At 41.0% G+C, this 13,025-nt stretch overlaps 1 protein-coding gene across 6 annotated transcripts in view; it reads left to right on the top strand.

Annotated features, from left to right (window-relative positions):
- RBKS (ribokinase) overlaps positions 1-13,025 on the top strand; it is a 74,069-nt gene that overhangs the window by 39,717 nt on the left and 21,327 nt on the right. For 5 of the 6 annotated variants that reach the window (XM_021289484.2, XM_065058175.1, XM_005503827.3 and 2 more), the window contains 2 exons: positions 246-337; positions 12,604-12,792. In XM_021289484.2, coding sequence (XP_021145159.1) covers positions 246-337; positions 12,604-12,792 — 281 coding nt within the window. The remainder of the gene's footprint in view (positions 1-245; positions 338-12,603; positions 12,793-13,025) is intronic. The other variant, XM_065058176.1, reaches the window with a different exon arrangement.

Raw genomic sequence — 13,025 nt, 5'->3', positions numbered from 1 at the left:
TGTTACTCTTCTGTCATGTTCCCATCATGACAGGTACCTGCACATGAACTAGGAGGAAACTTTAATATAATAGCCAAAAATGTTAGCAGTTCTATAAAATGAGAACACAGAAACTGAGAGCCATTTTTGTGTTAATAACAAACATTGGTGGGGGCTGTGAATTAACCATAATGGTAGTGAGTTGTGAATCTGAAACACTAGAGATTTAGACTTTCTTTTTATTTTCTTTCTTTTTTTTTTTTCAGTAAAGACTTTATTTAATCCAGCTCCAGCCCTTGCTGACCTAGATCCACAGTTTTATACCTATTCTGACATCTTCTGCTGCAATGAAACTGAGGTAATGGTCATATGTCATGTTAAATAACGAGTCTTAAGCAATAACATTTCAGAGTTTCTGTTCTCAGAAATGCAGCATAGGGACCAGGAAAACTGAGGCATGCTCCTCTGGTGTAGGACTGTTGGAGGTGACAGGTTTGATCCCTGACCTAATGAGCAAAGAGGAGTATTCTAGAATACCTGTAGAATACCTGTACACCAATGCGCGCAGCATGGGGAATAAGCAGGAGGAGTTAGAATCCTATGTTCGGTTGGGAAATTATGATCTGATGGCAATTACAGAAACATGGTGGGACAGCTCACATGACTGAAATGTGGTCATGGATGGCTATGCCCTTTTCAGGAAAGACAGGCCAGCCAGGCGTGGTGGTGGAGTTGCTCTCTATGTGAGAGAGCAACTACAGTGTACTAAATTCTGCCCAAGAGTGGATGACAAGCGAGTTGAGAGTGTATGGGTCGGGATCAAGGGTCAGGCTGGCAGGGGTGACACTGTTGTGGGTGTCTGTTACAGGCCACCAGATCAAGCTGAGGAAGTTGATGAGGCCTTCTATGGGCAGCTGAGAGTGGCCTCACAGTCACAGGCCCTGGTTGTGGTGGGGGATTTTAACTTCCCTGATGTTTGCTGGAAGGACCATTCAGCCAGCCAGCCACAGTCCAGGAGGTTCCTCCAGTGCATTGATGATAACTTCCTCATGCAGATGGTGGAGGAGCCGACTAGGAGAGGTGCACTGCTGGATCTCATCCTCACTAACAAGGAGGGCCTGGTCGAAGCAGTAAAGGTTGAGGGCTGCCTGGGTTGCAGTGACCACGAGATGGTGGAGTTCAGCATCTTGTGTGGCAGGAACAGAACAGCAAGTAGAATTGCAACCCTGGACTTTAGCATTGCTAACTTTGGCCTTTTCAAGCAATTGCTGGGGGAAATCCCATGGGCAAGACTGCTTGAAGGAAAAGGGGCCCAAGATAGCTGGATTGCATTCAGAGATTGCTTCTTCCACGCTCAGGATCAGAGTATCCCCACACGTAGGAAGTCAAGGAAGGGAGCCAGGAGGCCTGTGTGGTTGAATAGGGATCTGTTGGGTATGCTCAAGCAGAAAAGGAGAGTTTAAAGGTCGTGGAAGCAGGGGCTGGCCACTTGGGAAGTATATAAGGCTGCTGTTAGAGGATGTAGGAAGACAGCTAGGATAGCCAAGGCCTCCTTAGAATTACATCTGGCGAGAGGGGTAAAGGACAGCAAAAAGAACTTACCTGGGTAATTATAGACCGGTCAGCCTCACCTCTGTCCCTGGGAAAGTAATGGAACAGCTTACCCTTGGTGCCATCTCAAGGCATATCAAGGATAAGAGGGTTGTTAGGGGCAGTCAGCATGGCTTTACCAAGGGTAAGTCATGCTTGACCAACCTCATAGCCTTTTATGAGAATGTAACAAGGTGGATGGATGATGGCAGAGCGGTGGATGTGGTCTACCTTCACTTCAGTAAAGCCTTTGACACAGTCTCCCACAGCATCCTCACAGCTAAGCTGAGGAGGTGTGGTCTGGACAATAGAGTAGTGAGGTGGGTTGCAAACTGGCTTAAGGAGAGGAGCCAGAGAGTGGTAGTCAATGGTGCGGAGTCTAGTTGGAGGCCAGTATCTAGTGGAGTGCCTCAGGGGTCAGTACTGGGGCCAATATTATTCAATATATTAATTAACGATTTAGACAAGGGAATTGAGTGTACTATCAGCAAGTTTGCTGATGACACTAAGCTGGGAGGAGTGGCTGACACGCCAGAAGGCTGTGCTGCCATCCAGCGGGACCTGGACAGGCTGGAGAGTTGGGTGGGGAATAACCTAATGAAATTTAACAAGGGAAAGTGTAGAGTCCTGCATCTGGGCAGGAACAACCCCAGGTTCCAGTATAGGTTGGGAGATTACATATTAGAGAGCAGTGTAGGGGAAAGGGACCTGGGGGTCCTGGTGGACAACAGGATGACCATGAGCCAGCACTGTGCCCTTGTGGCCAGGAAGGCCAATGGCATCCTGGGGTGTATTACAAGGGAAGTGGTTAGTAGATCGAGAGAGGTCCTCCTTCCCCTCTACTCAGCCCTGGTGAGACCACATCTGGAATATTGTGTCCAGTTCTGGGCTCCTCAGTTCCAGAAGGACAGGGAACTGCTGGAGAGAGTCCAGCGCAGGGCAACGAAGATGATTAAGGGAGTGGAGCATCTCCCTTATGAAGAAAGGCTGAGGGAGCTGGGTCTCTTTGGTTTGAAGAAGAGGAGACTGAGGGGTGACCTTATTAATGTTTATAAATATATAAAGGGTGAGTGCCATGAGGATGGAGCCAGGCTCTTCTCGGTGGCAAACAATGATAGGACAAGGGGTAATGGGATCAAGCTGCAACACAAGAGGTTCCACTTCAATTTGAGAAGAAACTTCTTCTCAGTGAGGGTGACAGACACTGGAACAGGCTGCCCAGGGAGGTTGTGGAGTCTCCTTCTCTGGAGACATTCAAAACCCGCCTGGACATGTTCCTGTGTGACCTCACCTAGGCGTTCCTGCTCCAGCAGGGGGATTGGACTAGATGATCTTTTGAGGTCCCTTCCAATCCCAAACATACTGTGATACTTTCTTACAAGTAGATGAGTGAAGCAAATCCATAAAAGGACACTTTAAAAATGTTATCAGTGAGCGGTAAATATTGAAATAGATCCTCGTCCTTGTTCTGCTCTCCTCTGACAGGCTTAGCAGGAATGCACTAGCTGTCGTGCTCTGACAGTTTTAAACTCATTTGCCAGGAGGTGATGCACACATGTTGCACTTGATGTTAAATAGTAGCTTCATGTGCCTCTTCCTGTCACATATGCTTTCAGTGAATTTATTTCTCTGGCCTTTCAACTGTATGTTTTCCTTTTTTGTTGTTGTTTTTCTTTTCCTCCTTTCCCTCTTTTTTTCTAATTCAAGTGTGTTATTTCTCCCAAAGGAAATTCTTTTTGTCACAAGAGTCAAATAAAACTCATCTCATAAGGCCTTCATTTACATTTCATATTTTTTAGCATTAATGCATGCTGTGTTTCTGCCCCTCACCCTCTTGTTATATAAACAGGAATGTGGGAGAAGCAACCTAGTGGACAGAAACCATGCCCTGATCATAGTTAAATTTATCTCCAACAAACATGAGTTCTGCAATGAACATCATACCCTTGGGTCGAGAGGGGGAAAAGCTAAGAGAAAGGCATGGCCCTGCTTACTTATAGGGGTTTCTGATTACAATGTCTGTCAGAGTATATTCTTAAAGACTCAACTGAAATTTCCGATAAATCCCATTACAAACCATATTGGAACTTCTCAGTTCACGAATCTTCTAGCACTTAAGCATCGGTCTAAGTAACCCAAATGGACGTCTGAATTTTATTCTGGGGTGTTTCAGGACATGTCTGCCAAGTTCAGAGAGTCCATTCAGGTAGAGCATTCAGGAACTGGCCAAATAGCAAGGCGGGAGACGCCAGGATTCCTCAGGTCTCTGGAAGGCAGAGTTTCCAGTGTAACTGAAAGTTATATCATTTGCACTGTCATTTGTCCCACAGCCGTCAGAACTGTTACATGTGATTAAGAGAATGCTAACGCAAACTATTTAGTCTCGTTCTGAGGACCCTCAGGTTTTCTTCATGCTTTCAGAAAGCACTTAGGCCTGGACTCTGCCCCTGGATTTGCTAAGCAGCACAGAGGTGCACGTTTTGGGCCAAGAACAGCCATACTCTCCCAACAATTTAGTAGATGTCATTCGTTGTTTGATATTTTCATAATGTCACTAGTTTGTGTTTGATTTTTATTTCCCCTGTGAAAACTTATCCCCCACATGTTAGAAACAAAACTTTGTTTTCCATTTCTTGTCTGTTCCAGACTTTTCTCTCAATGCTCTTTGCAACACCCATTAAAGTTTACCCTTTGTTATACTTTATTGCTAGAGGACAGTCTTGAAAGAGACATTCTTTGAGAAGTTTGCTGGAGCCAGGGTGTATTATTATTATTACCACCACATGGAGAAGAGAAAATTACTTCTATTTGGAGAACAAGAAATACAGGTGTATAATTGCAATAGATCCCTGCTCGCTCTTCTACCTTTCCTGCAGAGCTGGGGGTACAGTCTGCATTCTTTTCTGCTCTTTTCTTTTAAAAAGTAATTACCATTGGAAGATAGCTGGGATCACTATATGCAGAGCCAGATACAGAAATATGCTCTCTGCTGTTGAGGAGGCTCATCTTTTCTGAGTTTATGGAAAAGGCAGACCTATGGAAGTTCCTGACAGCCATATCACAAGAGCACACTTCCGAGCGTGGGACTGGACAGCAGATTCTGAGAACAAAAATGGAACATAAATACCTTGGCTTTTAGCAACAACCTATTCATACTTTACAATGAAATCAATTACATTAGCACAACTGTAATAATCAATTGATTTCATCCTCTCTGTGTGTCTGATTTGTGATTGAATTGATTTTCAGGGCTGAACTATTGCCATTGTTCCTTTCTTTTTACTGAGAAAAGAGGAAAAATGAAGCATTTGTTTTTCTTATGTCACAAGTTTGAAAGTTGTTTTTTTAGTAATTGTTATATATTCATATGCCATCTGTTTTCTGTTTTCTTTCATGACTTTCTTTAATTTCAGATCCCTGTAATGTATGCACTTGAGAAGTTTGATGTAGAGACACATGTTTACATACCCAAATAAAGGTTACCAGTCACATCTCTGTATGGCACTTAAAAGCCATAAGTTAATTCTGCAGATCTTAAAGATAATTATAATTTTTTAACTTTGTCCATTCAACCAATTACATCTGCATTTCCTTCATCATCTTAAACTAGGAACTACTTAAAGACTTTGATGATCCAGAATATATGCTGAGAAGATATCTTTCTATATTTTTTTTTTAAATTTCCCTCAGTATCAACTAGCAGTCACAGTCAGAAAAGACCAGTTGGATAAGATGGACCTTCGCTTTGAGCCACTGTGGCCATTCTTATTTTACGGATTTTAAAAATGATTATTCTCTGTGGACAAATTTATTGAACGTGCTTCTTAAAGCTGCCTTCCTGAGATGTTCTGTTCCAGTTCCATTGCCCCTTCTGCCCCAAGTCCTATTTACATTCTAGCTTTATCCCTTTTGGGTTCCTGTATTTTTTATTTGGGATGTTTAGGTACTACCAGAAAAAAACAGTGTATTTCTGCTTTATCTTTACCAAGTCTTTTAAATAGTTAATAAATCATCTGAGGTTTAAAGATGAACTCTGTAGAGCTATGCAGTTCAACTGCTTCTAAAACATTCTTTGTAACACAGATATGTATGCTAAGACAAGATTAAATTTGTACCGATTTATTTATTGCTTTGTTTGGCTTTCTTAGTTGTTTAAATTTACAAGTATTTATCACATCATTTTAACAAAATTTCCTTATCTTTCTTGTTCACCAAGAAATACTTTTAAATGATAAAATCCTGTGGTTTGTGGACATTATGCGAATGATATGTTTGTAACAGCAGATTATGTTAGCTGTAGAACACAAAGCTAGCCATTTAGCTTAAGACATCTCATACATGCACCACATGGAGCGTTTGTGTCATTAAATGAGAAAAAAGGGGTAGTCCTTGTGATTAGCTGAATTATTACTGAGTCCAAAGCTTCTCTTACTTACTGCCATGAAGGTCAGGAGTTTTGATCTGTGATGCCTTTGTCACAGAATAAAAGTTTAAAAATGTCAGCTAAGGCTTCAGGCAGCCGTGGTATGTCGGGTCCCAAACATATGAATATCAAATACAACATCATGATTTATACTCCATCCTTCATTAAATGCCTTAGGATTTAATGAAATCACATGCAGTATCTGGTATAACAGCACAGCTTGTTCTTATGGATTTATGTGCTAGAGAGAAGCAAACAAAATTATACTATCAGTGAATTATCTGCCATTAGTTTGTCTAGAAGGCTCTTCACAAGCTGTTCTTTTCACTCTTGCTTGTTACAATAATATTTTTTTTTTTATGTCTGACATGACTTTCTTTTTATGTGGTTCGTGAACAAAAAAACTCAGAACAAATCTTGCAAGGTTATCAGTTCTTTCTTTGCTTAGCATGGAGTTCAGTTTTATCTTTTCCCAGAAAGATCAAACTTGTTGAGACTGGTTTGTTAATTCCCAGATGTAGCACAGCCTAATCCCTGAGGTTTGTGCAGGAATGTGCTAGTTCTCCATTCCCTTAATTCTTCTAACGAAAAATAAATGTATCCAATGTCATCTTAGTGAAAACCAATGGTTGTTCTTTTCAGTCATCTATTATATAAACGTTGAAAAAGAGACAACCCCATACAAGATGAGCTCTTTGGAATACTTGCCATTTTTTTCCCACGTATTTGTGTGATTTCTTGCAGCGGCATGGCTCTGGGCACAACCACAACGTCAATGCAGTTCATGTGTTGTTTTTCTCCTTTAGTGTGTGCACGCAATTACCCAGCCCTACAGGTTAGGAACCAAAATAAATTGCACATCAGCGATTTTATTTTGGTCCTAAACGTTTTGAAGAACAGCTGCTTCTCTGTCCAAAGAATAATAAGGAGGCCTTGAAGAGAAGGAAAACTCCTAAATGCTTACAACAAATGATTTAGTTTGTTAGGCTATTTTTAATGCAAAACTGGGAACTGCTTTCTCCCTGATGTAAAGTGGGTATCAGACTTCTGATCTAAATAAGAAAGGCCTAGCAAAGATTTAATTAAATGCTAGAAGAATACTTTGGGGCTTCAGTGGTAGAAAGCAGTACAACTAAATATAAGTTAATAGCTGATTTTGTTTAAAAAAGCTGCAAGATGTATAAAAATAATACAGAAAATTAGATACTATCTTACTCTTTCCTTTCAAGTGTTATTGTCTATTACTAGAGGCTAGATCATTTTTGGAAGAAATTTTAATAATGGAAGTTCTTTTTAGTATGTCCAAAATCGAGAAACAGTATTGACTTTTACAATATTCAAAGAGTATCAGGTTTATAAAACTATATCCGGACTCTTGGATTAGAGATCTTGAATTAAGATACTGCTTATTAATATAGAGAGATTAATACTGACAATAGTCTTTCTTAAGAAAAAATAATTGATATATCTAGTAGTAAAAAAAAAAAAAAATAGGTCCATTAGAATTAAAATATTTGAGAACACCTCTTGAATTCACTTTTTCTGTTCTAAGCAATGGAAAGCTACTATTACTTCATTACATAGAAGTTGCCAGAAGTTCACAGTATATTTTAATTCCAACTTTGTTCTAAACCTCATTTTATCAGTTGCTGGAAACTATGAAGTTTCCCATATTTAGTCTAAAATGAAAGATGTTACTTTTGGGAGGGGAGGGAATAGCTTCAAGCCAGTTCGTTTCAATCAGTTTTTAATTATTCTAGCACGATAAGTATTTCTGCCTGTACATATGTAAAAATTGTATAATTTGAAACAACTGGAATTAGCTTGGCTTGTGGCCTGATCTTGCAATTGCTTATACACCAAATCTGCCTCACTACTTCATTGGGACTGTTCACACGTGTTAGAATTAATGAGATTGAGTTCTTCTGTCATTCTCAAAGATATCTCCTAAGGTACAAGCCAAGTTTGTAGCCAACTGGCTTACTGTATTTAAATATTTAAAGTTAAAAGTATTTTAAATGATCATATGTAGTTTTATGGGTTAGCCTTAAAACTGGCACAGTTTCCCTATTATTATTTCTTATTTCTGTTCCAGCAGTACCTGGGAACATTTGCAACATTGTCATTGTGGTAGGTGCACAAAAAGCAGTCCAAATGATTGACTGCTTCCCAAGGTACGAAGTAGCAAGGGATAGGACAAGAGGAAATGGCCTCAAGTTGCACCAGGCAAGGTTCAGATCGGATATTAGGAAAAAGTTCTTCACAGAAACAGTTGTGAAGCATTGGAACAGGCTGCCCAGGGAAGCGGTGGAGTCACCATCCATGCAGGAGTTTGAAAGGTTTGTAGACAAGGTTCTTAGGGACAAGATTTAGTGCTAGAGTTAGATTGTGGTTGGGTCTCTTCCAACTGGAATGATTCTATGGTTCTAGGAAAGAATTAACACTCCTGGTTATTTCACCAGTTTATATTTGCTGAGTTTCATAGAATTTAGGAACAGAGCTCTGGAGGTCTCTAGTCCAACACCATGGCGAAACATGGACAGTTTAGGTCAGATTGCTCAGGGCTTTGTCCAGTCAAGTTTTGATTCTCCAAGGAGGAAGATTGCATGACCTCTGGGCACCTGTTCCACTGCTTCATCACCTTTGTGGTGAAAAAGCTTGTCCTAATACTGGAATTTCCCGTGTTCCAGCTTGTACCTGTTGTCTCTAGCCCTCTACCTGTGTACCTTCAAGAAGAGTCTGGCTCCATCTTCTCTATACCCACTCATTAAATTGCTGTAGACAGCAATTACATCTCCCTTACCCTTGTGTTCCCAAGGCTGAACAAACTTGCTTCTCCCAGCCTCTTCTGGTATGTCCTGGTCTCTGGCCCCTGACCATCATTGTGGCCTTCCACTGCAGTATGCTGAAGGGTGTCCGTGTCTTACTTGTGCCAGAGATTCCAAAACTAGATACCACGCTGCAGATTTGGTCTCACAAATGCCGAGCAGAGCATGCAGAACATCTCCCTGAAAGTGGCTCTGTAAGCCAGAGGCTGCCCCAAATGCACCCCAGCTAGGAACGCTTGGCCTAGGTCCATATCACTGTTTCATTCCCATTTTTAGCCAGAAGTACTGCTGTTGAAAGCGGTGAATTGTTTTGGGTAGGCTTTTGGGGGTGGCGTGGGATTGGGGGTGGTGTTAATTTGAACACAGATCTGCCTTGCAATCCCGTTAGTTTCCTGGCCACACAAATGTCTGTGCTGGCACGAGGGAGTGGGCCATGTGGGCAGGAGTGGAAGGGGAAAAACAGGACCATTTTTCTTCTGTAGCAGTGCTGGTTTGTGTCAACTTACTGTGATGAGACTCCACAGCCTAAAGAGACATGGAGAATTAACTGAGATTAGTGAGGTTTATGGCCAAAAACCTCCATATCGGTTAAATTAAAAGCTTCAGTTAAATTTCCCTTCCACTTCTGTAAACAAAAATAAGAAAATTCTGTGCAGATTATTTATATAATATCCATCAGAGGCTTGTTCTGACAGCAGTTTTGTGGAATGTCGTCTTACTTTAATAGGTCTGTTTAACTGAGGACTTTCATGAGACTAGCTGCAGAAAAATAAAATTCTTAATTTGTTGCTCTTTTGTACAGTACTATGGCAAATGTCCGCATTGGGCTTTTAGTATTGTTATTTAATTTTTCTTTGCATAACCATTAGTTATTTCCTTCAATTGTACCATAGTTTGTTTTTTAAATAAGATTGTACTGAAGGGAGGAACTTAAAAACTCACCACAGTATTTAACATCAGTTGACATTTACCGCAATCTCTAATTATTGGCACAGAATCTGTCTGGCTTCTGCTGCTTTTATGGTTCTTCCAGCTTGTTCCAGTGTTTTTTAGTTTTACCATCCTGCCGTAGATGAGTTAGATGATAGTGGTTTCAAGCGGTGGAAGATCTACTTTTATACAGACTCTGTCTGCTCAAAATAATTGTGTTTATTGGTATAAGCAGTATAAAGATGAAAAGAAAGATTTCTGCAAAACCTTTCACATATCAGTCCCAGAACAATTCTTTCCCTACCCAAGCAAAAAAATCCTGTTGACTTGGGACAGAGCAATCGTGAAGAGGGATACAACATTAATGCTAAGCATACTTCATGTGTATTTTGTTAGGAAGAATAATATATTTAAGTACTCCACTCCTTGCTCATGAGCTTACCGAAGTGTAAGTACCAGATAGAGAAACTCAAATTACTCTTACTGTTTCTCTACCAAAACCAAATCTACTTTCATCCTTTGCAACATGGGTAGAAAGTTTGGAATTATTCCCTGTCATCAAGTACACTGGAAATTCAGTTGGCCAGTTCCATTCAAGGATTTGTTTTAATCTGTGTTTATTCTTGTAACATGTTGTGCTAGGTGTTCTGCATACAGGAATGCATAGTTCCTGCTCCAGAGATCTGAAAATTAATGAAGAGACACAGACTATTTAGACACTCAAATATTAGCATGAAGTATTTATATATTTTAATACTACTTACTATCATCTATCCTTAGTTACTCCAAAACTGTTTTTGGTGTATTGGCTCGTTGAAAACCTTGCAAGAAGATACATTCAAAAGGTTTTGTGAAATACTTTTTGAAATAATTTTCTTATTTGAAAATACTTCTACAACCTTGTAAAAAATGCAATAGGTTTAATTTGCTTAAAAACCAGGACAGTGCTGCAAGAGAAGTTTGAGCAGCGTGGTGACATGCCACAGGGAAAACTGGATAGGCTGAGTTGCCTTCTTATAACTTAAAGCTTACTATATTCTTGTCTGGGATCAGTGTGTCTAAAAAAGGAGTTTTAAATGGGGTGCATGTGTTCCCCCATCTTGCCCCAGCAGCACACAGGTTTGCCCAGCAAGGTCTGCCTCACCAGATTCTGCCTTGTAGCGGTCAGATCAGCAACCCTTGGAAGTATTTGTGCATTTATCTAAGTAGGGACAGCAGAGCTTGGTCCCATAAGTTTGACAGTTAAAGCCAGTAAGTACCCTGCTAATGCTGCTGTAAGCTCTGGGGCGTGTGTTGGCACAGCCTGTCCCTGCAGAGCCCAAGGGTGGCTTCTCCCTCCCGGGCCAGGCTGGAACGCAGGAAGTGTCGGTGGCAGCAGCACCGGGCGCTGACTCACAGCTGGGGCGGTTTGCTGGGGGTGGCTGTAGGAGATCCTGTCCCCAGCTGTCTGCCCTCCCTCTCTTTGCGGCAGACACGGCCTCTGCTTCGTGCCACGGCTGTTTAATCGCTAGAGATTACAATCCCTTGTATCAAGAAGCCTGTGTGCTGAATTCAAGTTTGGGTGATGCAGAGGAAGGTAGTTTGAAATACTTCAGCAGCTGTTTCCCGAGGAGCTGAGCTACCCCTGCAGCAGAGGTCAGGAAGTGTAGCTGGTGAATAGGTTCCAAAGTAAGTTTTCCACTGAAAATAAGCCCTAAGAGTGTGGAAGCTCTGCCCAATTACTAGGTGGTTATCTGAAAATCCTTCAGACTGCATTTTTAAGGATCCAGCAGCAGCCTTGTAGTGCAACATAAAATAGGACTTCCCTCTTCCCAGGCAAGCAGGACAAGATTTAGTAAAGACAACAAAATATAACATGCCCATTTCCTCACAACTGAAGGCGTACTCTATTATTCAGGAGTACTGCCTGCTAGACTGTTTCAGAGAAAACAAACGTATTTTCTCTTCCCTTTTTTCCTGTTTCATTCTCACTCTCTTCCCTGCCAGAAGAAAAAGTACATGACATTTGACAGTGCTATACCACCAAGAAAATATATGAAGTGGCAAAAAGGATGCTTGATTCTGGACACTTCATTGCAGAGTTTTGGGAAATTTTGCTCTTAGTTGGGTGGAACTGGAAGAGATTAATTTTAACAGCCAGTTGAGAGAAGTTGACTTAAGGTCACCATGTCTTAGAAGAGTTTATCTGTGTTTGTACAGAGCCAACACAGAAGAGTCTTAGTCTTGACACAGGCCTATGGACATATATAATAATCTTGTGATCAGCTTTTGCCCAAAGAGGGCTTCAGATAACTTTTATGTATTCTTATCCAAAAATATATATTCAACAGAGTGGTCAAAGTTGAGCAATTATTTTTTTTTTCTTTGAAGAGATTTTCCCTCTAGCTGAAGCCGAGAATTTTTAAAAGAATTTTTAAAGTTTCTCATTTGGTGATAAATATCCCCCAACAATAGTGACCAAGTTGCCATGTAGCATTTTTCACACTAGACCACAAAATGTTTTTGCCAAGGCTGTGTCATTGTGTCCACTTGACTGATGAAGAAACCGAGGCACGTGGGAGAAATGTGATTTTACTAGGGGTTGCATGCCAGGCAAGTTGTAGAAGCTGGAACGGAACACTTGCCTCCTGTGTCTCTGCCCAGGCTGCTCTCCATTAGTCTACTGTGCTTGAAGTACATGCTGGTTTCAAACAAGAAGCAAGACATAGCTGAATATCAGCGTAGGAAGTGGTTTCGTGATCATCCTATAATACACATTTTTAAAAGACGTTAAATACTGTTTTCAAATGCAACTGTTGTCCAAAAACGAATGCTGTCAGATTATGATTTTCATTTGCGTGGGTTATTTTCCAGGCAGAAATTCTAACGGGCATCCCAGTTGGCAATCTTGAAGATGCTGAAAAGGTGGGACGCATGCTGTTACAAAGAGGGTGTAAGCTCGTAATTGTTACTCTTGGAGCAGAAGGCTGCATGATGATATCAGTAGAAGAACCCATTCCAAAGCACGTTCCTGCTGGGAAGGTCAGGGCTGTGGACACTACGGTACGTTTTTGTGGTTTAACTGTCTTGCTTTGGAAAAGGCTGCCTGAGCACTAAGGGAAAGCAATGAGTAATCAGCCAAATCTTTGGGCACTAGGACAAAGGCTGATTTATGACGTGAAATTGATATCTTGCTTCCAGCCTCTCATATATTAAATGTCAGTTCACTTGAGTTTTATAGTCTGTATTGTAGATGTGCTAGAATTATTATACATACTGATAGTATCTTCATGTTC

The sequence above is a fragment of the Columba livia genome, chromosome 3, assembly GCF_036013475.1.
Source record: "Columba livia isolate bColLiv1 breed racing homer chromosome 3, bColLiv1.pat.W.v2, whole genome shotgun sequence".
Lineage (NCBI taxonomy): Eukaryota > Metazoa > Chordata > Aves > Columbiformes > Columbidae > Columba > Columba livia.
The sequence above is the reverse complement of the archived record's forward strand: the minus strand, read 5'-3'. Positions and strand labels throughout refer to the sequence as shown.